At 38.0% G+C, this 25082-nt stretch overlaps 1 protein-coding gene across 2 annotated transcripts; it reads right to left on the bottom strand.

Annotated features, from left to right (window-relative positions):
- Positions 1–1560: 1560 nt before the first annotated feature.
- LOC117295473 (neutral and basic amino acid transport protein rBAT-like) lies at positions 1561–22991 on the bottom strand. Of its 2 annotated transcripts, none has more exons than XM_033778146.1 (11): positions 22661–22991; positions 14978–15208; positions 11245–11424; positions 10538–10668; positions 9585–9710; positions 8561–8698; positions 7577–7695; positions 6909–7143; positions 5892–6074; positions 4841–4984; positions 1561–3076 (listed from the first exon to the last, which is right to left on the bottom strand). In XM_033778146.1, exons 1-11 carry the CDS (start codon positions 22836–22838, stop codon positions 2675–2677), a joined length of 2067 nt encoding a protein of 688 aa, XP_033634037.1. In that variant the 5' UTR covers positions 22839–22991; the 3' UTR covers positions 1561–2674. The 2 variants fall into 2 exon arrangements, with proteins under 2 accessions (XP_033634037.1, XP_033634046.1); XM_033778155.1 differs by lacking the exon at positions 22661–22991 and adding an exon at positions 18196–18660.
- Between the last annotated feature and the right edge of the window lie 2091 nt (positions 22992–25082).

The following is a 25082-nucleotide window of genomic DNA, read 5'->3' as shown; positions in this document are numbered from 1 at the left end:
TTTTTGTGTACCTGTTATGTGGTGACTGCTCTATCATGCCAATATTCAGACAACCCTTGTTCTGACAACCCGATGTTCTGAATAATAAAACCTGTGATTTGTTCGCTTGGGTTAGCGATAGGTGTGAGACTTATGGTTAGGACTAAGCAAATACACCGAGGACGTCCAAACATAGGTGTGTCAAGAGTGTAAATGATTATGTACAATTTATACTATTCCCTGCCCCTTTCCTACCACACCCTTTTGAAGCTTTTTCATTTTATCAAGGTGCTGTAGAATTGTTTTTTCTTCAAAGGGATGTGGTCCAATTAATTTTAAGTCTATCTTTCATGCACAATCTTATTTACTTGAGTTTGTATGGGTCAGCTTGGTTTGTTTGTTGTAGCTTGGTTTGCGGTAACACCATGTGTGTATCTACTTGCCAGGTAGAGTTTGTTCTTAGAGAACTGTCTTGCTTTATTCTACTGCCGCGGAGTAGATAATCGGGGGTTCGGAAGACTGTTCAGTTATGTAAAGAACTGTCCTGCTTTGTTAACTATTACCCTAGCTATTATCTGTTTTATTTTTATTTTTACAAGTATGACTTTTCCATGTGTGCTTGGTGAAAATGCACTGCTATCTTTTCACAGATAAAAGAATTGTTATTCTTTGACCCACTTCTTTGTTATGATTGCCGAGGACACTTTTCACAGAAGCTCCTTTAAATCTATAACTACAGGGGTTACCAAACTTTGGCAAATGCAAGTTTCAACATCCTTCTAAAATTGAGATTCTACTTTCAGACAATTTTTCATCAGCAATAATGAACCCACCCGTGTTTAGGTATAAATGATTTGACACCCAATAAAACAAACAAACAAAACTCATGATTCTTTTTGCATGCTTCAGTTAAAGGTTTTATTTTTTTAAAGAGTGAGTTATCCAACTCGAAACCACTGTGGAATGTATTAATACCATAATATTGCTATCATTCTTGTCAATATTATTGCATATATGGTGCTTTATTAAATACAGAAATTAAAAAGTAAATAACTTTTGCTTTTATCACAAAATCTCCAACTAACTTTCAAAACATCTCGGTGATCACCTCGTCTTAAGAAAAGTGCGTTTAAACAGCTAATACTGGTGCAGATTCAGCCTGTAAAACATGGTTTGCCTCTTGGTTTGTTTGCCAATAAACTGGGCACAATTTCATAAAGCATGTAAGCATAAAAAAAACTTGGTTAGCATATACAAGTATTGCTTAAAAGAAACTTGTTTCCAGCAAAAGTTCACATTAATGCTCTTAAGCAAGACACTTAACCATTGGTTCGTCCTTCGGATGGGACGTAAAGCCGTGTGTTGATGTAACGCATGATATAAAAGAACCAAGTTACCCAGTGCACTTATCGAAAAGAGAAGGGGTTCGCCTAGGTGTTCCAGGCTGTGGCCGCTGTATGCGCCGTAGCACTTTGTAAACCCTTAGAAGGTGCTAACTAATTGGGTCTCAGAATTCATCACTGCAATAACCTATCTCTCTGAAAGTTCGTATACTCAGCGCCTTGAGTACCTTGTTTGGTAGATACGTGCGCTATATAAGACTTCGATATTGTTATTATTAATGCAACTGGTGCACTATTATTTTTTGCTTAGCTAAGAAATATCATGAGCAGTATAATCTGATAAACAGTTTCATGAAATTGAGCCATGGTCATTACAATACTGGTTAGTGAAGTAGTTTTAATACAAAGGTGTCAACTTTTTAATACTTGATCTTTCCTTGAATAATGAGAAAGTAATAACAATGTATCTCTGTAGAAAAGAGAGCAACACATCATCAAAATCTTGAGATATATTTACTCTTAAATCTGTGATGCGAAGAAGATGTTTCCCAGCAGTTTCGCAGTATTTTGGTTTATTATTAGAAAGTTACACACATGTCTGACAAGACTTACTCACCATCATTTTAGTCCATAAACATACTTATTTAAAACAAAATTGTAATTCATGTTGGAAAATTTAATTTAAAGTAGGATATATAAAACTACACACCAGGGTATATTGATAGAATAGAAATATCATGAATAACTCGTAACTTCAAAGTCAGTAGGATGAGATTGTCTTTTTAAGATCAGATCATTGTCGGTTGATAGACCAGAGCCACCAGCTAGCCGAGTCAAAGTAGTGTCAATTAACTAAATCATTACAGCCAACTTTAGTTATAAAGAGCATGATGCTGGTAATAACTTGATGATTTGCAAAAACTTGCTGTTTGAAAAATTGCCTGGTGTTGCTACAGTCTTATGCCTAAATTTAGTTCTTAAAAAAATTAATCATTCAATTGCAGTGTTATATGATAATCCTACAAGATTCTCACATGAATACTTTTGTTTATCAGTGTTTATTATTCTTTTAAATGGTGCAGCCTTTGTATCAGGGATAGTGGCTGGTGCAAATGTTGCCATGACTTGAAGTTATTCAAGAATTTAAGAAATGCAAGAACTGCTTTACAATATTTTATCATTTTTTTTTAACAAGAACTTGTTGAGATCAAATCCTTTCAAAATGCTGAAGAATTATCTCAAGTTTCTTTGAATGATGATTTTCTTAGGTTTACATTGTAGCGTTCCTTTTGGGTTAAGGGTGATGGACTGGTTTCTACTGACTATACTTTCCGACGGGACAGTTTGTGTTTTTAAGTCGGTTTGAAATACTGAAACCAGTGATACTCATCTACTTCCACAATTTCATCTAACAAAACTACGATCCCTTCCCCTGCATCCAGAGCAACCTTATTCAACTGAATGCGCTCTCCGTTACGCCTCATGTCTGTGGACACGAGTATAGTGCCCTCTATCGGTAGCTCCCCTTGTCCTTTGTCATAGAAGTCGTTCTCGAAACTCATGTCCTGGCCGAAGTTGATGGCGACGAAGAATCGTTCACGTTCTTTTTCCACCTCTCGGATGTAGGAGACGACATTGAGCGTGTTGTGCACAAACTTGGCCACTTTACCTTGACGTAGGGGTCTGTTGTCAGCTCGTAGTTGGGTCATGGCTTTAAACATGCTTAAAATGGAGTTCTTATCACTGGCCAAAGTCTGCCAACAGAAATAAAATTGGTTAAGATTTAATCATTTAGGATCTTAGAAATAGATGTAAAATTTTTGCATCGGGAAGGAATATAAACAATTTTTGCCCTTACATCATTGTGTACTGATTACTGTATATACTCGGGAAATTACAAAGTATACCCGGCTTAATAAACATCGGTATCAGGGCAAAAACAAATTATGATCCTGTTAGATTTTTCTTTTTGTCACCCCGAACAAAGATATTGACAAAAAGGGAAAACCGCCAACGTATGGCTAGACAGCTCAGTTGGTAGAGCGCCCAGCACGTTAATCCGGCGGTCGCTGGTTCAAGTCCAACTCTGGTAAATTTTTGTTCATGTTCACACTCAAATCATTTTGCTGTATGGATAACTGACAAGAGGGAGGCTAGCTATAAGTGCTCTTCCTATGTTCTTCTAATTCTCTTCTCATCTATGAATGTTTGCTCATATGCCCCCCCCCCCCCCCCCTCTTTGAAATCCAACCAGGGACATTTTAGGGGGGTTCTTAATAGACCTTATGCACATGACATCATTTCAGTAGGGCGCCCTCACCTAGAGGTCACAAGGAGGTTGCTCATTGGCCAAAACTGTGCGCCGCGCGTACAAATCTGTGCGTCTCGATTGTTTCGTCACCGTTTTTCCTCTAAGATTGCGGCTGGATGACGTCAATGCATAAGGTCCATAGAATGGTTTTTCTCATTTCCAGTCTGATTGCATTGATGACAACTTTTTCATAATTATTCATTTTGTGTGTCATAACGAATTGTAATAGGAGCAATTATCCATCTTGACAATAACAGGAGTCTTATATAGTGCAGTACATAGCTGACAGAATTCTATGAGTGCTTAAAGGCAGTGGACACTATTGGTAATTACTCAAAATAATTATTAGTATAAAACCTTACTTGGTAACGAGTATGGGGAGATGTTGATAGTATAAAACATTGTGAGAAAACGGCTCCCTCTGAATTGACGTAGATTTTGAGAAGTAAATTTCCGCAAATTTGATTTTGAGACCTTAGAATTAGATTTTGAGGTTTCAAATCAAGCATCTGAAAACACACAACTTCGTGTGACAAGCAAATGTGGTAATTACTCAAAATAATTATTGGCATAAAACCTTTCTTGGTGACGAGTAATGGGGAGAGATTGATGGTATAAAACATTGTGAGAAACGGCTCCCTCTGAAGTGCCATAGTTTTCGAGAAAGAAGTAATTTCCCACGAATTTGAATTCGAGATCTCAAGTTTAGAACTTGAGGTCTCGAAATCAACCATCTAAACGCACACAACTTCGTGTGACAAGGGTTATTTTTCTATCATTATTAGCTCGCAACTTCGATGACCGATTGAGCTCAATTTTTCACGGGTTTGTTTTTTATATTATGCATATGTTGAGATACATTAGCTGTGAAGGCTAGTCTTTGACAATTACCAATAGTGTCCATTGCCTTTAAGTAGGATTTGAAACTTTGCATGGTGGGAGGATAATCAGTTGAGGTTTGCGGTTGCACCATGTGAAAACATTTTTTGACTTGTCAACCACCAGTTTTTTTCTGAACAAACACTACTCAGAAGAGATTTCCACATGAAGCTACCACAAACCTCACCTAATTATATTCAAACATGCAAAGATTCAAATCCTATACTTAACTCCACATGAAATCATTTTGGGTATGTTTTAAGATATTATTTTGGAATCACGGGCATTGGTCTGAGAACAGACGCACCATATATGACTATTGACTGACCTGAACATTGATATCGGTGAACTTTGACTGAGGTGGAAGTGGCAGCCAGGATCCAGTCTCAGATTCCGTGAAGCCGGAGTAAGATTTGTTTGTCCATTGCATCGGGGAGCGCTGACGGTCACGAGTCTTGGTTTGCCATCTAGGCTGTGGTATTCAGACAAGAAGAACGATCAAATTAGAAATGAAAAAGGTCGCTAGTATCCTTCAAGGTATAAAGTTTAGTTTGAACACTTGAGCTGTTACATTTTTGTTCCCTCTTTCCAAACAACTTGAACACAGACTATGTTTTTCTATAAAATCTTATTTTTACATTTTTTTTTTGCGGATACAATAAAATTATTGATTAATGCAATTTTTTTCACAAACATTATTTTTTCAAGTGGTATATAGTACAAATAACTTTTTGAAATTAACACCGAGGATGGTTATTTTTTTTAGGGAACCCTATTTTCTAATCACGTCTAATTTTTTTGCAACCATTCCATTATCTTTAGTCTTATTTGTTGTTTTTATTTTACTTCTATTTCAAAGCTAAGTTTTAATTTTACAAGATTAAACTTAAGTACTTGAAGAAAAAGAATCGCATGTAAAACTCAATAATGGTGGAGACCAACTTGATCCTGGAAGTTCCAATACTTGCACAGTCTTCAACTGGCTGATTGGTTCCGATACTAAAGGAACACGTTGCCTTGGATCGGTCGGGTTGGTCTTTAAAAAGCGTTTGTAACCGTTTGTTATAAAATTCATTTTGGTAGAAAGATGTTTTAAAAGTCGAATACAATTATCCACACAAATTTGCCTCGATATTGCGTGGTTTTCATTTTACTTTGCGAACTAACACGGCCATTCTGTGTTTGTCGACAAGGTAAAAGGAAAACCATGCATTTTTAGTGATACTTGTGTGGATCGTTATATTCTACTTTTAAAATTTCTATTCAACCATATGCAGTTCATAACAAACGGTTTCAAACACTTTTCAGAGACCAACTCGAGCAATTCAAGGTAACATGTTCCTTTAAGTCGTTGAATAACCATTGCCGTTTATACTTACTATATCATTTAGTGCTTTAACATCCATGAGTTGTGCCTCTGTTATTTCAACATCAGTCATCCCAATCTCGTCTCCATAATACACGATTGGAGTGCCAGGCAATGTCAGTAGCAACATGTTGGCAGCACGAGCATACCCTTCTCCCAACCGACTTGCAATACGATGAACTCCATGGTGGCCAAGCTAAAATAAATCAATACAAAATGTTTGCTGTCATCGTTAGTTAGTTGGCCCTGTGTTGAGACTGTGAAGCACACATGTGTGAGACATTTCAGACTTTTATCTGAATTAAACATACTTATAAGACTGTCTGGTTAACGAATAATGCTGTAGCACTGATGATTCTCTAAAACTGAGGATACTGTTCCAAAAGCTCCTTGGAATCTATAACTCTTATTGAGAGTCATCAAAAGGTGGACATGCCATCATTTAAATGTACCTCCTAAGATCTGAATCCCAGAAAACGGCGCCACAGTATTCAAATCTATTCTGAACATGCATGGTATATACTTGGTTTGCGGTAACACCATGTGTGTATTGCCAGGTAGAGTTTGTTGTTAGAGAACTGTCTTGCTTTATTCTACTACCGCGGAGTAGATGTTCAGGGGTTCGGGAGGCTTCTCAGTTCTGAAAAGAACTGTCCTGCTTTTTAACTATTACTCGGGCGGATGGTATAGAAAATAGGACGGGACTACTACACTAGCTTATAGGGTCGTGATTAACTGTACTACCGCGGAGTAAGTTCTTAAATTGGTCTCAACGTTTCGAGTACTTTGCTCTAGTCATCGTCAGGAGGCATGCAAGATACTGTCAAATGTTTTTGAATTACACTTATGGTTTACTCCTTTGCTGTTCTTAGCATAAAATTTTGCTTAATAGCTTTATAAAATCAGACCTAGATAGGCCTACATGTGTAATGATTGAAATCTCTGGTTTTGTGTTCCTTGGGAGCCCATGATTGCTTACTATTCCAAGTCCATTCTACAAATTTTCTTTTGGGAAACCATAAATGCTTACCATAAATGTTGGCCATTTTCCAGAGGGTAGATTGTCCATCCAGTCTTTGACCAGTTCATAGACTTCAATACCAGTTGTGTACCCTGTACCAATGGTGCTTGGTGACCAACCACCGTTGGTATCCCCTAGTTTCAAAAGGTTAAAGTTCATGGGAAGATCAACTTCAGGTTCCTCCTCGCTGCCGTAGTAAGTCCTGGCGTATGTTGAGTTACTGTCAGAATCACTCAGCATAACTCTATGGATCAATAAGGGCAATCCCAAATTGTCATTTTGAGTTTCTTATTTAATAAAATCTATATCTTGAGACCTTTGGGTCCCATTATAAGGTCTCTCAGTCAAGCACAGTCAGAACTCAGGATTAGCTTTTTCGGATCTTGGTTTCAGTCTATTTTACAGATGTTTAGTCCTCATACAGTCTTGGTTAAAGCTTTCAATCTTAGTCTCTTTGATTCTCTGTTCTTTTACGAAACCATGGATTATTATGCTTGTGGTTGTGACAGCGTTCGCCTTTTTGAAGTCGCATACAAAAGTTTTTTTTTCAACTGGCAAAAGGTCAAAGCCCAAGCCAAAAATCAAGCAGTGTTTTCCATATACCCTGCCTGTGAGCTACTCATGGCTATCTAATCAACAAAATGCAGTGTTAAGAAGTTCAAGTCCAGAACAAGTACCTGTAAGTGCCGGCCGAGGAAAACTGATTGAATTTTCCATCTCGCCATTCTTTGAGTAGTTTGTGTTGCAAACCGTTAAACTCTGAAGACTTGTCATGAAGCAGGCTGTTGTACTGTTTCTGTAGGATATTATTATCACCAAGTACAGTGTTAGAGACAGTGATAATGTAGGGTCAACTGCTTTGCTGACTATACAGACAATTAGGGCTTGAGGTAATTAGCAAATAAGACTGGAATTTTAAAGGATGATAGTATGAACTTACTCCCTCTCTGCAAAACAAAGAGATTAACCTAGCTTAGATTGCAGAGCTGCTAACTCTACCTGATTCTGCCAAAAAATCCACCCCCCCCAAAAAAAAAAAAAAAAAAAGAGGTACACATTAAAAAATCTCCTTGATTATGCAAGCTTTGTCCCCATTATGTTGAATGTAATCTTAAAAGGTCTCATTACTGTATAAATTTAGTCTCCCTGATTGCAGGTTGGCAGCTATGAGAGTGCCATCCATGTACGCCAGCTAATCTGAGTATTGGTAAGTCACGTCCTGTTGATGTTCAGAACCAACTCATAGAGACTTGGAGAGATTCTTACATGTTACTCAACCCCAAACCTATAGTTCCTAGAGCTTTTCCTTATCATGCAAAGCTTCAAACCCAACTCATCCAGTCGACACATATTGTTTAAACTATTACCAGCAGACTAGGTTTGAGTGCAAATGTTTTAACAAGTTTTACAGTTGAGCACTCCAACATGCTGCATGGCTGTATGCTTCGTTTTTGAAAGGGCAAGGGCCGGGCACCAAGGCATTTTCTCCTATGAGGAAATTGTCAATTTTTACTAGAGCATTTCAAGAGCACCGAGGCAATGACCAGGGGGCATGGAGGCAATCGCCTTCGTTGCCTCCGTGAAGTGTTGGGCCTAATGGCTTAGCTACATGTAATAATATAGCGTTAGGAAGATACAGAGTGCCCTAATAATTTACTTACAGGAGGCCCAAGTCCGTCATTAACATAGCCCGGTGCTGGCTGATCATTACTAGAGAAAGTATCTGTCTCAAACATATACTTCACCCCAGTGATGCTGAAGCCGTCAACTCCCAACACAAACCATTTGTCCAGAACATCCTGAAGAAGAACAAATTGTGATAGGTAGGATTTGAAACATGGTGAAAGAACGATATAGTCAAGGTTCTGCGGTCACCATGTACTGGTAATCTTTAAATTGAGTTAGGGTTGGTTCTGAAAAGAACCATTGGTTTGAACGCGTATTTTGATCAGTATACCCAGACGGATCGTCTCCTGTAGAAAAATGGTAAAAAGGGTGGCTAGTATCAGAACTAGAGACGATATCGGAATGAACCTAACAGTCCTAGGAGAATCATCCCCCCTTATCAGTTCCAAAAATTGTACTTTTTCAAGAATGTCGCAGGTAGAACCAAAACAAAAGTAATGTCCACAGTTCAAATTAATTTGTGGTTTTTGGATACTGGGCACCCAAAAACACCTATATGTGATAAGAATTGTGTACTCGGTGCTTTCCCGAGTATTTTTTAAAAACCTCCACTGACGCACTACTTTGGTTGGTTTCGAACCCACCATCATTCTAGAGTAGATGTCTCACTCACCACAGGGCAAAATATGTAAGACATTGAGTGGTGCAGCATCTGCTCTTAAATTGCTGGGTCGTTATTCAAATCCTACATGAGTATAGTATGCTGCAATAACTTTTGTTTTGCTTATCACATGTCATGTTGGGTTAAAATCAAAATCAAAATTTGTATCCCAATACTGTTATTATTGTAAATTTTTAGATAATTATACAATAATAATACCAAACGTTTAAGAAGCGCATAAAAAGGGTATTTGTGTGTTGTACAAATTAACTAGAATAAACAGAAGACATTATCTAAAGATGTACCATACAGCATAATGAGGCATAAACAACAAGAAACAATATACACAATCTACAAGATAAACAAATACTGAAATTGTACGAACAGATAAAGCTTACCGTTAAGTACTGAACTACAGCATTGTTCCTCAGATTGAAATCGGGCTGCTCTTTGGAGTATTGGTGGAGATAAAACTGTGCGCGGTTGCTGTTCAGTTCCCATGCATCCCCACTGTATGTACTCAGCTATCGGGTCAATTAAAATACAATCGTTACTGCCAATAATAACGCACTGTGAACAATCTTAGCAACAACATTAATTTTAAAATAGTTATAGTTTGACTTATGAAGGGGAAAGTAAGTTTAAATTTTATAGGAAAGGTAGCCATTTAAAAGATGGTTAAATTTAGGTTTGAATTGCAAGCATTTAAATCAAGGTCAATATTAGTTATGGAAAGTTATCCTCATTGAATAACAATAATATGGGCAACTGTTCAAATGCGATATCAAAAGTTGGTGTTTGGAACTGGTATGATTGTTCATTTTATTCAGAGTTTTATGTCACACAAGGACTGTCACCAAAATGGGAACGTATGGGTCATTTTCGAGAACAGCTTTGGCTTCAGCTCCAGTTTGGGCTCCAGTTTGGGGCCCGCCACCTTGGGTTGTGCCTTTGGCTCCGACTCGAAGCCAAAGCCATGGTTTGACAAACTTAAAGGGCCTTACTTACTTGGTAACAAGCAATGGAGAGCTGTTGATGTTAGAAAACATTGTGAGTAAGGGCTCCCTCTGAAGTACGTAGTTTTTGAGAAAGAGAACAAATTTCACCCCAAAAAATGAAATTTAAATTCGAGACCTCAGCTGAGGTCTCCAACTCAAGCATCTGAAACCACACTTGCGCAACATGGGTGTGTTTTTTTCCATTATTCTCTCGCAACTTCGACGACCAATTAGAGCCCAAATTTTCACAGGTTTGTTATTTTATGCTAAGTGAGAATACTGGTCTTTGACAATTACCAAACATGTCCGGTGTTTTTATTAAAGAGTTCTCTTAAAGAGACAAATAGTATTACCCAGTTGTTCTTTTCATCTGCCCACGTGTACCAATTGAGATAATCGGAATCTTCACCAGCCATGCTTTTGTTGAAAAACTCATGAATATTGCTGGATTGATTCGGGATGAAGTCCAAAATGAGCTTGATGTCTAAAGGTATAGGAGACAATGAGGGAGAGAAATTAGTTTAAAGGTGTCTTACAATCCTTTTAATCCCTTTTAAAATAAAACAATGAAAATATGAAATCAAAACGCAATTTTGTTAAGCCATAGTGAGCTTTAGTAGATGGCATATGATGTAAATATTTAAATCATCGTTTCAAGGGGAGATATTTTGGACAAACACATGCACCATCTTTAAACTTTTGTTACCCCCCCTCCCACCTATTGGCATTCATCAGACATTTCAAAGCTTGTTTGTCTTTTACAGGTTTGCTTTAATACAACACAAAATTGACGACATTTGATTTTGTTTGATGATTGTTCACGAAAAAAACGGGCTTTTGTTAGATTTTTTTTTATACACCTAAAATTGTTTAGAACTTTAGACTGGTGATAATAAAAAATAACCGATAAAAAAAATCACTTTTGAAAACGCTGTCGTCTTGCAAAGAGATGCTTGTTATGAGTTTGGATAAATGATCTCATCATTTTATCAAAATAATATGAGGTGAAAGGGCAATTGGCTCCCACCTTGAAATATAATTTTTTTTTTTTAATACAAACCTTCCCCATGTAGAGCCTCCACAAGATTCTCAAAATCAGTCGTTGTCCCAAAGATTGGGTCAACCTTCTCAAAGTCAGACACATCGTAGCCAAGATCAACTTGAGGAGACTGGTAGATGGAGTTAAGAAGTACAGCACCCACACCAAGATCCTTCAAGTAGGCAACGTTATCAGTGATTCCTGTCATTCAGACAAATTGAAATAGACAGTGTTTTGATTCTGGAGTTTTAATAAGCACGAATGTCATAAGTTCATCTTATTCCAGCTGGGTGCATAATGGCCATATAAAGGTCAATGTTTCAAATTTATATTTTATATGCTGTCACTTGATTGTGGATGATGGAAGTGTATAGTTGCTTAGGAAGTAAACAATGTGCTTTTTTGAGAGAAGTAGTTTTTACCTATTTTGAAATTGTTTGTGGATATATATCTTTGAATGAAGTATATATAAGGACGAACATACATGCACCAAAGGATACCCAAAACAATTGGATCACTGACTTCACACCTCAATATATAATTATATTTTATAAATACCATACATAAGTAATGAAACAAATAATTAAATAAATAAAAATAAAACATTTTTAAAAAGTAAAAAAAAACAAAGTAAAACAAAAAATAAGGAAAATGTTATCTAAAAAATGTTACCAATTAATGTTAATTTTTAAATGTTAATTTTTAAATAGGTGATTACTCGAATGACTGTGCATAACGTGTTATCATTTTTCTTTAACGGATTTCAAAAGAACAAATTGAAAGCGTGTTCACTAAAATATATATCTATTTTTTTTTATGAAATAAATAGCGCGTGTGTCTGGCTTTCGCCATGAAATAAATGACTAGATGTAAGTCAGAATTTTGGAGTTATAGGGCCCAACAATTTTTGTTTTTGTTTTAAGAATTGTTAATGAAGTTGTTCTTATGAAAGACAAAAATGTAAGACAAGTCATTATACCCAGCATGTCCGCCTGATTCTATTCTAAACAACATAGTGAATTCACGAAACAAGCTTTCTCGCTCGGTTGTCAATGCATTGCACACCAAAAGGGTTATTACGTTTTCTCAGACTTTTGTTTCCAAACTAGACTACAACAGTGTTTTTTTTTTTTTTTTTTATCATGTCGAATTCAATGACAAGAGAACAATAAAATAACCAACACAAAAACATAAAAACTTTATTTTCAAAAAATGTCAATACTTGCCAGAGACATAAATAGGAACGTGGTGCATGAATAACCAACCTTCATACCCTAAATTTTATTTGCTCGAATTGAGTATGGGTTTTTGTTTGGCTGTTTGGGTTTTTGTGTGTTATTTGTTTGGGGATATTTCAAATCATATAGGCCTACCATCTGGCGGTGTTTGCGGTAGCACCAAATCTATTTTGAATAATATTGGTTCTGAGAAGACCGGTTGTTCCAATTAGAGCATACATGATCAAAACGTTAAGTTGTCAACCACTGATTATTTTCAGAACCAACACAATTCAATGAGATTTACATGTGGTGCAAGCACAAACTATATGGGGTGCGTTTTGGCGACCACAACCAAAGCCCAACCAACTCAACAAGTCGGTTACCGGTTGGTCTGAACAGCATCGTCACCGCGCTCAACCGAACACGCGAAAACGCTCAACCGATAACCAATGTTTCTGGTAGGGGTCGTCAAAACGCACTCCTGATCAAAGGAACACGTTGCCTTGGATCGGTCGAGTTGGTCTATGAAAAGCGTTTGAAACCGTTTGTTATGAAATGCATATGGTTATAAAGATGTTTTAAAAGTAGAATATAATGATCCACACAACACTCAAAATTGCACGGTTTTCATTTTACGTCGCGAACTAACACGATCGGCCAGTTATGGGAGTCAAAGTTTTGACTCCCATAAATGGCCGACCGTGTTTGTCGACGAGGTAAAACGAAAACCACGCAATTTCGAGGCATATTTGTGTAGATCATTGTATTCTACTTTTACAACATCTTTCTAACCATATCGATTTTATAACAAACGGTTACAGGACGCTTTACAAAGACCAACTCGACCGATCCAAGGCAACGTGTTCCTGTAATGACTCCCACCATGCATAGTTTCAAATCGTACCGCTGGCTCACCGTAATCTGTTATGGAATTTTCAATGTTTGGTTTGCAGTAACCAATATATATATATGTGTGTAATCTACTTGCTGGTAGATTATTTTCTAATTTATGAGAACTTGCCTTGCTTTATTTTGTACTACCGCGGAGTAGATTTTTCTGAATTCGGGAGAAAAGTACTGCCCTGCTTTTTAGGTACTACCTGTGTGGAAGGTTGAACACACTACATCATAAGAACGTAATCTACCCAGCAAGAATAGTATTCTGTTGTTGCCCTATTGAAGACTAGAAGCAGTAAACATAATCTTCAACTCAATCAGCAACCACCACTATTTTCCAAAACACAATCTAATCAACTGTATTCAGGATAATTTGAAAACATTGAAAACAAAAACCAAAAATTAGGTTCGTATTACATGTTTTTTACTCGGGCTTAGTTGCTGAATTGTGTTGGGGAAAGAAGTTCTTTCGAGCAAACAAACAATACAAACAATTGGAGGAAAGCAAGCCCTCATGAAAAGGACATACATTGCCGCAATTGTCATTCACTATTTGGAAAGATGAGAGGGTTCTCAATTGAAACTTGAGTAAGTGTTCTGTTCTGGCAGACTGTGGTACAATTATTACTCTCAGTCACATGTTCAAGCATGGACTGCATGGCGACGAGTCAGTGAGATCGTGGAAAGAGTTATAATGAGATGCAAGCTGGTCACATTTCGCTCTGTGTCGGCAGGTTGCCGCAGAAGTGGTACTCGGTAGGCCGACTCGACAACGTATATATGTCTGGTTTTGGGAACCGTTCGATTGTTTAAATCCTACATAAAAAGTATAAACCTCAAAACTAACATGCGAAAATTTAATATCGCCGAAAATCAAGAGCAAATAATGTCCATGGATTCAAATGTTGAGGCATAAAAACTGATATCTTATTTACTTCTCAGTGAAATGATCAAAATCCTTTCTACATTGAAAGCTGTAAGAGTGACATTTAAAGCACTTTTTTTCCTCTTGATTGGAGTTATACGACTCCGTTTATTCACACTCAAAAATATATAATCATTCACAAACAAAACACTTCAAAACTTATTTACAAATTAAAGGAATGAAAGTAATTAATATATACAATGACTAGGTTGCCTAGAGATATATACAAAACAACTAAGAGGGGAGTCATTAATTAGGTGTGATAGAAGTACACAAAAAATGCAGAATGAGTATGTACAATTGAAACGAAAATTAATAGTTGAATTCCATTTGATTGTCCTTATTAATATAGCACAATGTATTATTTCTAGCGTAAAGCACTTTGCTCTTGAGTAAGGTCGTGTATTTGCTCTTGTTCTGCTACTTTCATAAACTTAAACGCTTTAAAGGCAGACCTCTGATGATATTACCGTTTCTTGCTAAACTTCAGAATTCGAACAAAATGTTCAATTTCTCATTAGACTTTGCTTAAAATGTTTTCATTTTTTCTGTCTCTTTGTTTCCCTTCAAACCACGAGGTATAATTAAGCATGCGCATTCTCACCTGCACCTCACGAGTTGTTAATAGGCTACATAAAAAAACATTGTTTCAACAAAATTGTTTCCTCAGATTTAGTCCCACTATTTTTTAAAGGTTGACCCTCCGTCTTACCTTTAAGATCACCAATACCATCGCCATCGCTATCCTTAAATGAGCGGGGGTAGATCTGGTAGATGACGCTGGTCTGCCACCACGGCAGGCAACGGGGTGTCACAACAATGATGTAGATGGACATACCAAGCATGGCACACCAACCAGCCAGGAGCAGCAACAGCAGAAACCAACGGGCGATTTGCCACGAGGCACCCCGGGAGTAACGAAGGAGTTCCTCTTTGCCCATACCTGGAAAAGAAAAGAGAGTTGTCGTGAAAAGACATGGATATTCAGGCCTGTATGCCTCGTTTTCGAAAGGGCAAGGGCACCAAGGCACGATCTCCTTATTGGTAAAGGGCACAATGTATGAGGAAAATGTGAATTTCTATACTAAAGCATTTCAAGGGCACCAAGGCAATGACCAAGGGACATGGAGGCAATCGCCTCCAAGTATCGCATGCCTGCATAGTTCATGCACATACCTCAACAACTTTACTGAGGCTCATGCCTTTATATCTCGTAACATTTTGCTCTTGTGTTTTGCTCCTAACAATGCAGTAATAAAAACACTTGCAGTGTGTTGTACTTAACGAGTAGCCTTTCAAGTTACAATTTTGCATCTCGAAATACAATGAGTGGAACCTGGTCCGCTTTGTGCAGTCGAAAAGCTGGTCCAGCAAAATGGCGGATCGTGTAACATCATTAATTCATTTATACATTTCTACGTTTTAGAATACTGTTTTCCAAACATATTCCTTCACAACAAAATTATCTTTTTTTGTATAGCCTAGAGTGCCGAATCCGAAAGCACATACCCCTTTGAATGGACACCTGAAATACCTCATTTGCGCCGGTCAAAAGGAGCTGGTCCTACATGGAAACTCAACTCGCATTTTTAAAACTTCGGCCAAGTTTGTATACTTGAACTGACGTTTTTCGCCACTGTTCACTTTCGTTAAAACGAGATTGCTGGGACTGGCCAAATTACATCTTTAAAATCTAAACAGGAACTTGTTACAAGTGGACAGCAAAACAAACCTCTTTATAACGAGGGTTGACTGTAAGAAATAAAAACTTCTGACACGCAACAATAAAATGTTGCCAAGTTGGATTGAGCGCTTATGGATATAAAAAAGCATTGGTTATGAAGCGTACAATGGTTGGGAAGATGGTTGATAACTAGAACACATGTACAATGATTCACAAAATCATGCCTCTATAATTTGCTTGATTTTCATTTTACTTTGAAAGCTTAACAAGGTCAACCGTTTTACAAAAAATAAATCACAAAAATGGCGGACCGTGTAACTTCACAAAGTAAATGCAATCACCTAGTCTTTGCCGAGTCATATTTTGTGTCGTTCATTAAATTCTACTATTATTTCCACTATGTTCATTTCATCGCATTCAAATGGCTTTTATAATCAAAATCGCCGAATCCAAGGCAACGTGTCCATTTTCCTGTAAAGCCCCTGCGTAATACAAAAGATGTCCAGACCTTCATGCGGTATAGTTTGCAAAATAAATTAAGCAAAACGAAGTAGCCTGCGGTAGCTCGTGTATAAAATACCTTTTATTAAAAATATAAGTTATCTAGCGTATTTATTATTCGTTTTTGGGGGTCTCTTCACCACACAGAGTGAGGGTCAACACAATGGTGAGTCCTGAAGCATGACGAACCTATTCATCTCTTAAGGTTAATTTCAGTTGAAGCCTGGCTCATTGAATCGCAAACAGAAAGAATTGAGAAATATATAGATAGATTTGATATCCATAAGCGGATAGCCGCCACTTAGAGGTATCATTTAAATAACACTAGGCCTTTTTATCACCGCAGCTCTTAAAAGTCACACAACCTCAATCTGTCCTGTGCATTGATTGAAGTCATGTCCTCAGAATAGCCTAACCAGGCCTACTCGAAATATTATACCAAAAGCACTCAACATAGCTCCACTGTACACATTTCTTTTTCTTTTCTCCAGTCTCCAATAATGACAGACTATTTTCAAGCACTAAGTGTCGTGTTATTAGTCTCAAAATAGCAACGTGGATGCTGCATAACGAAACATCAATTATTGATGTTGCATTAAGGACTACTTGCAAATGCCACGATAGCTGCAGCAGAAAGCTCGAGGTAAATTGTTATAATAATTTGGTTTCGCTCTTCCCGTCACAGATCTCCAGACAGTCACGTGGTTTCAATGCCATGAATAGATGAATTGATAAAAAGAAATTATATACTAGGAGTAACAATAATGAAAAGGAGTCTGGTCATAATGAAACAATATCCGTGCTCTTGACGCGACTGACACCATATCAAACATCAATCTTTAAACAAATTCTTCTCCAAAAACACACCCTCCCTCAAAAACGTGACTTTAAAAAAATATTAAAAACAAGGATAACAGCTAATGTAATTACAATATAATTTTGTATATTGTACACAAACCAAGGTTCAGGGTTCATTTATTTTTTACAATATCAAAAAATAACAGACATCATCTTTTAAAGGCAGTGGACACTATTGGTAATTACTCAAAATAATTATTCGCATAAAACCTCACTTGGTAACGAGTAATGGGGAGAGGTTGATGGTATAAAACATTGTGAGAAACGGCTCCCTCTGAAGTGAGGTAGTTTTCCAGAGAGAAGTAATTTTCCACGAATTTGAGTTCGAGACCTCAAGTTTAGAATTTGAGGTCTCGAAATCAAGTATCTGAAAGCACACAACTTCGTGTGACTTAGGTGGTTTTTATTTCATTCATATCTCGCAACTTCGACGACCAATTGAGCTCAAATTTTCACAGGTTTGTTATTAATTTTATGCATAATGTTTAGATACACCAGGTGAGAAGACTGGTCTTTGACAGTTACCAATAGTGTCAAGTGTCTTTAAGGGAGATCAGTTTAAAGAAAACAATACAGCAAAGAAATATCAACATGAAAATAAATAGGATACCTCGGAGGGATCCATTTATAGGAGCAGAGCTTGTAGGCAATGGTCCTATAAGACATGCATTTGCATTGAGACAAACTATAACATTTACAATACGCTCAACCAATGAGGTCCGCGGTCGAATCGAGAACAACAATAAATATGTTTCAATGCACATGCACTTATGTATTCAACAAGAAATTTAAGTAAACACTTAATTCGACTCATTTTACCCCGAATTCTCACACATTTCCACACTACAATAATTTACGAATGCGGTGAATACTTAGTATAGACATACCGGTCCATGGCGGCACTGTGTGTTCTTGCGGATGGTATTCAATTTCCAACATGATGTGACTTTTAGTCTGTTCCGTCCTCTGCAAAGATCAAGCAGTTTCTGCTCTGATAAATGAACATCTACTTGCAACAAGCCCACGCACGAATACCGCTCTCCTCCTCAGAATTCCCTCCAGCCCCCAGACCTTACAGATCACTTGTTTTTCTTGGGCAGGCTCCCCAAGACAGAACTCAAACCATGAATTGATCTCACGGGCAGAATTTCTCTTCTCTACAACGACACTTGAGGCATACTTCATCCATCAGGGAGGCTGGAGGTTCGTTTTCCTCTCAATGGTGAGGGTAGACAGAAGGAATTCCCTAATGGTTCTCTCGTACACGGAATGTATTTTCTTATACCTTCCCTCTATCGACAATCGATGTTAGATTCTCTCAGCATGGGAATAATTATCGCAATGACGACAATCCGGCCATATATAGGCACATCGTGTGTATTGATTCAGAAAAATGGCAGACGTGTTTTTCCCCCTTCTTGTTTTCGTCCGAATATTAGTTTTAGTCTCAAGTCTCAACGGTGTTCAAGAGTTTAGGCCTGCAGCCCAAATACATGTTTACGGCTCAGGCTCATACTCTCTGTTGTACATTCATGTCAAAGGTTTTGGCAATGTGTTATTCTCTTTCATTTGAACTAGTTAAAGCAGCAAATAAACCACAACGCAGTACTCAAACAACCAACATCATTTAAAGCCATTGGACACTTTCGGTAAACAGTATTGTCCAAGGCACACACTTCGTGTATCACAACTTAATATAAAATAACAAGTGAAAATTTAGGCTCAATCTCAATCGGTCATCGGAGTCGGGAGAAAATAACGGGAAAACCCACCCATGTTTCCGCACGTTTCGCCGTGTCATGACATGTGTTTAAAATAAATCCGTAAATTTTCGATGTCGAGAATTGATATTGTTTAATGTTTTCTCAAAAAGTAATGCATTTCATCGAACAATATTTCAAGAGAAGTCTTTCACCATTACCTTCTGTAAACCCTGTAAATTATTTTTAAATCTGTGAACTTTAAAAAAAAAAGTCTGTACCGAAAGTGTCCAATGACCGAAATTTGGTTTGTGGAACAGTTTGATTGTTTCAACCCAATAATGTAGATGTATAAACAATCAAACTAACCTGTGAAAATGTCATTTCAAAAGGTGGTAGCGATTATGAGATACTAAAAATCCTGATTGTTTATATCAAAGAAGAATAATCCGTAATTGGAATACACCATCTGAGAATCGTGTCTGACAGTAACGTTTCTCAGATTCAGATTGGTGAAGATTTTTAAATAGCCACCACTACTTCGAAGTCATGCTTTATACCAATCGAAAACTCCTATGTACGAAGTCAGTTTTAATTGCTATTAATTTTAAGGTTGATTACCATAACGTTTAACTTCCCTTCAAGTACAGACATCAAATTACCTACACATGGTCGCTCTCTTTATTGCAATAATTAATTACCACAACATGATGTCTTTTTTATTATTGTACTACTTTTTTATTAGTAAAGAAGGGAGAATTTTTGTTTGAATGGGTTAAATAAAATAAGACCGCGTAAAGGATTCATGGATTCATTTTGAGGTGAATTATAAATATTGAAACCCAGCCGTTCTGTCGTCACGATGAATCTAGATTCATGTAATCGCACTAGATCAATGTCCAACCCCGCAAAGCTTAACAGCGTCGCCTCATGACGTCAGTCAGCTGGAAATGAACGACACCGAGGTGTGCGGTGCAGGAAGATTGATCCACAAGAAACAGTTGAACCAAAGGAGCAGGGAAAAGGTTATACGGGGAGGACTATTCCAGACGGATGCTTCTATCAACTCTTCAAGGAGTAGGCGTCTGTGGTGTGTCTTAAGTTCATTCCTCCCCGGTCTCATCGACTTTATTCTCCTACCTGATTAGACACTCGTTACGGTTAAACATGTCGCCTCTTCCTCCCACGCCAAGCTTACTCCAAGACTCCCAAACTCTCCGTGCGTGATTTTTATAGGTTCGGTCCTGTATCACCAAACTACGGTCCCAGTGAGTTTATTCTCCTGGCTGATTAGACACTTCTTATACGGTTGAACATTTTTGTTTATCTCGCCTCTTGCTCCCGCACTTAATATGACCAAGCCAAGCCTACTCCATCCCCCAAACACTCAGTGATGCGTAATATTGATAGGCTCTCGAAATAACCATTAACTTAGTGATGTGTGGACAAACCTAAGCCTGAACACTATCACGATCAACGTGTGGTCTCAGCGAGCTTATTCACCTGCCTAATTACTAGACACTTATTACGGTTAAACAGTCGTATGTTGCCTATTCCACACACGTTTACGGGTATTAAGCCAAGCCAAATTACTGCCAAACTATCACTGCCTAATTTTGATAGGTTCGATCCTGGAACTAACCATAGCTTATGTGGACAAACACAGGCTCAAACACTGTGCACGATCAAACCTACCAGAGTCCATTGCCAGTGTGGACATTTTGTCAAAGTGCTAAATTACGCCATATTGCCCAAGTTAATAATTATACATATCGCCGATGTGTGTAAGCACTGTATACTCACATGTTACTCGAGTGGGATTCGAACCCACGACCCTTGCAATTCTAGAGCAGTGTCTTAACCAACTAGACTACCGAGGTTGCCCGGTAGCTAGAGGCAGTTCGAATCCTATGTTTTGGCAGCGGGTACCGCAACGATATAAGAGATGTTAAATTTGCATCGCGGATGAAGAATAACATCGGTAGTCTAGTTGGTAGGACACTGCTCTAGAATTGCATGGGTCTTGGGTTCGAATCCCACCCGAGTAACATGCCTGTGATATTTTTCCCACAGAACCCGGGAAAGTACTGAGTACACAGTGCTAACACATATCGGTGTATGGGTAAAAAGTAAAATTTAAATTCTTTATCCCCGATGCAAATTTAACATCTCTATACATATCGCGTAAAAACTTATGGAACAGTGACAATTTTGTAATGCCTTTGTTAGCACAAAACACTTCAATAAGTATATAACAATGAGATACCAGCTAAGGTTTTTGTTGTACCCTACCCATGTTTTGCTTTGCATGGATATTTTCGGCCAACATGGTTTATGAAGTTGGTTCCAGTTATTTGTATTATTTATTTAATATTAAATTCAAAAGACGGGCGACTCAAATCAAAACAACTGACTCAGATCCCAACTTGAATAATCTTGCGGAATTTCATTTGGTATCTCGGGCATTCATGGTCCCATGGCTTCGTACGCTCGTTGTTGGCTTCTCAAAAATGCCACAGTGGGCCCCTGAACTATTTTAGTATGTATAACACCCTTAGAGATCGACTGAGAACTTTCACAATAATACAGAATGACAATTTCAAAAATCTTTAACCCAGGGATCGATCCCAATAGCTGTTTTTATTTAGTGATCAAAATCATTCTCCAAATGCTGGCTGATCGATGTCCATTGCTGCTTGTGTGGATTTTCCTATAGACTAATGCGTGGGAAATAAATTTACGTAAAACAGCTTTCTTGAATTTAGGTAAGCAGATTATAAAAACTAGCCTTGAGATAACTCCGCCTACTAAATCGCGTGTTTAGAGATTACCTTCGATTACCCGAGTAACACCATTATTTACACGAAAACTAGGGGGTTCTTTTAGAGATTCTTTTGGAATATCACGCCCTGTTGATTCAATTGTCTCGACCTGCCAACATATATTCATGCGAACACCGGAGCAGAGACCAGTTTTGAAGGTTTTTTGTTAGTTTTTACGCTGTGACAAGTTGAGGACGTAGTAGACTGTACCCAAACCAGAAAGTGGCAAAACAGTCCTAAGATAATATTTGGCAACCGCAAAATGTGCATGTACACTGGACAGAAAGGCACACACACAACAAAAGTGAATACGTTTATTTCTTGTTTTCAAACTGGATTTTCTTTTACAAACAGCCTGGCTCTATAGTGTTAGAGCAAGGACAGAACTGAATAGGCCTATACCGTTTCAATTGGTTGCGTGATGTCTGTAAAATGAATGTTGATATGTTGATGTTTGTTAGTGGTTTAATGGAGCGGATAAAATAGGTTTTTCGGGTACCATATAGAAAGGTTATGCAAAAAGTTCTTGCAGGTATCGTGAAAAAAATGCTCTCAAGTTAGGGTCGAAACGTCAGGCCACTCCTAAATGATTTTTTTAGTAAGATTATTTTATTGTCAACGTGGTTCCACTATCATCTTCATACCACTGCAAAAACTGGCAATACTGAAAGGAGAATCACAATTTACATTGGTGTTGTTTTAACACCGTGGTGTTAATTTTTTTATTTGTGTGACGACACCCGCGGTGTCAACTTTAACACCCCGGTTTTGCAGTGTACAATTCTCTTCACAGCTGATAACTATCTTGGGGGCGTATACTATTTGTTTACCTGCATATGGCCCATCGTGCGGTTCGATGTATTCCTCCAATGGCTTCTTACTGATTTCATTCTCGTCCATGCCTTTCATTGAAGACTTTTCCACATTTTCGTAGTCCCCATTCGCCGGCAAATCCGTCGAATTCCCCGGCGGCTGCATCTCGATGTCATCGAAGCCTTTGTTGTCCATTTTCGCCTCTCACAATTTAGGAAACTTTTTTATTAAAAACAAATCGGTATAAATTTCGACTGTGTTGTTCGGTAGCAAGCTTAACATGTAAATGGCGTTAACTGTAAACTGTGTAGCGACCTAGTTAAGGCGCGGTTACCAAAAAGTGAACTTTAGACGCTAGTGTTCAGGCTATAAATAATGCATGCATTGAAATAAGCCTTCCAGATATCGTGCAATTCATCATACAGCCCTTTGTTAAATATTAACATATGAGCAAATAGGCCTTACTTGTATACACGCACAAGGTTTTTTGTGCTCTCATGCATGACACAGCTCAATTCTTTCTCCAAGGCCGGTGTTTGTTCACAAAAGCGTGTCAGTCAACAGTTTTTTTTTATATCGTGTTCCATGGGGGGGGGGGGGGGGGGGCTAACCCACATTAGTAAGTCTTTGTAAAAAAAAAAAATATGGATTCTACTAATGGTTGAAAAACATGATACCGTTTCAAATCCTATGGAGGCAACATCCGGATTAAAACAGTAGGGCATCTCGTCTAGATGCCAGGCAAACAGCTTGACTTTGATTGAACGTCATGTCATGAGATATTCCATTCACCTCCATGGTCTGTTGAAGGCCAAACTTTCTTTCTTTCTCTTTCTCATATGCCCGCTCCACATCCACACGGGAGAGGGGAATGCTGTGCCGAACGTGACCGCAAAATATATGAGCCAACCAGGATTGCTCGCGCTTTCAAAGGTAATTTCAACCTTATGCCGAAGAGTCGCAACTCTTCTAGCTTGGTTTCAACGCATTTTCCAACGAAAAATAATAACCTCCTGAAGACGAGCAGATTATACTGTTCGAAACGTCGAGACCAAACCGGCTCTTTTCAGAGCCACCAGTCAAACTAAAGAGAATTACACATGGTTGTACCCGCAAGTTTGCTTCTTCCTGAAAATAATAACAACAGGCATTAGGACCAGTCCTTTGTTCTAAATGTTGAAGGAATGTTTTTTGCCCTGCGCCCATCAGTATTGAGCAGAACTTGGCAAATTAACAAACAGAGCTCGCCTATAACGGACACATGGACCGGCTAGGCCTATCGCGCAAGGTTCCAAACTTTTCAATGAACAAACCATCAATGCGCAAGAGAAACTTTTGACAACCAATTGCATCCAAGGTATATGAGTCATAAAAAGGAACGTTAAAACAGTTATGTGGCATTAGGTTAAGTTTGTTTAGGTAATTGAACTAGGCATATGGGGCTCGAAAGGTTGTTCTAGTCAGTAGCTTTTATGTTGAATTAATCTTGGGTTTTTTATGCCTACTTTGTCTTTTTTATTTATTACACTTACCTACTATATGTTTCCAGGCAAACAGTACATAACACTTAAAATAAGACTACAGAGAACAGGCCTGATGATACCCAACTACAGCGAAAGACGACCCAGACAAAAACAAAATGCACATAAGTACAAGAAAAAACACGGCATAAGAAGAGTTTACAATTACGTAGTATTAATTACATTTATAAAATCTATAGAAAATACATTAAAATACAACAGTACAAGAGTATTGCACAAAATCCTTAGACCTCTAATGAACCATATACATGTACCAGAAAGGAAGTGTAAGCAAATATTATAGCAAACTATTTGTATACATGGGAGTCGATAGTTTTTTTTCCTAGGAAGTTAACACCAAAAACAGAGTCTATAAGACCCTAAAATGTTTCCGTCCAATCACTGCAGGATTCCAGATTATTCAGTTATGTCATGCAGGTTTTGCGGTCCATGGATCCAGTTCAATAAGGGTTCAGCAGACACACAGACACTTGGAGTGAGTGACCCAAATACTTCAAATGAACTAATGCAAGAAAATGTCCAGAAATTGTTGTAGTAATTGTTGGTTTCTATCCTTAACAAGGTCACACATTATTGCTATCGTGCATGGTGGCCGCATTTCCTGTATTATGAAAGTACAAATGAAGAAAACGGAGGCAAATAAAACGGGTAATCGAACGATCAACCTGTGTTCATGGGAGTAAGATCTCTTCGACCTGCTGATGAAAGGGCAAGAAAATCCTTCCATAAACAAGATGGCGTCCACAATGTCAGCGGGAATTAGTTCCTTCAGTTGTGCTTCTGCCGATGCCCGCTGTAGCAGACGGACTCCCTTCTGAAGACCAATATTATGTGACATCAACAGAAATTGGACACATGAAGATATTTTAGTGATTGTGTTAACCGCGATCAGTTGCAT

The sequence above is a fragment of the Asterias rubens genome, chromosome 1 (assembly GCF_902459465.1).
Source record: "Asterias rubens chromosome 1, eAstRub1.3, whole genome shotgun sequence".
Taxonomy (NCBI): domain Eukaryota; kingdom Metazoa; phylum Echinodermata; class Asteroidea; order Forcipulatida; family Asteriidae; genus Asterias; species Asterias rubens.
This window is presented reverse-complemented; position numbering and strand designations above follow the sequence as displayed.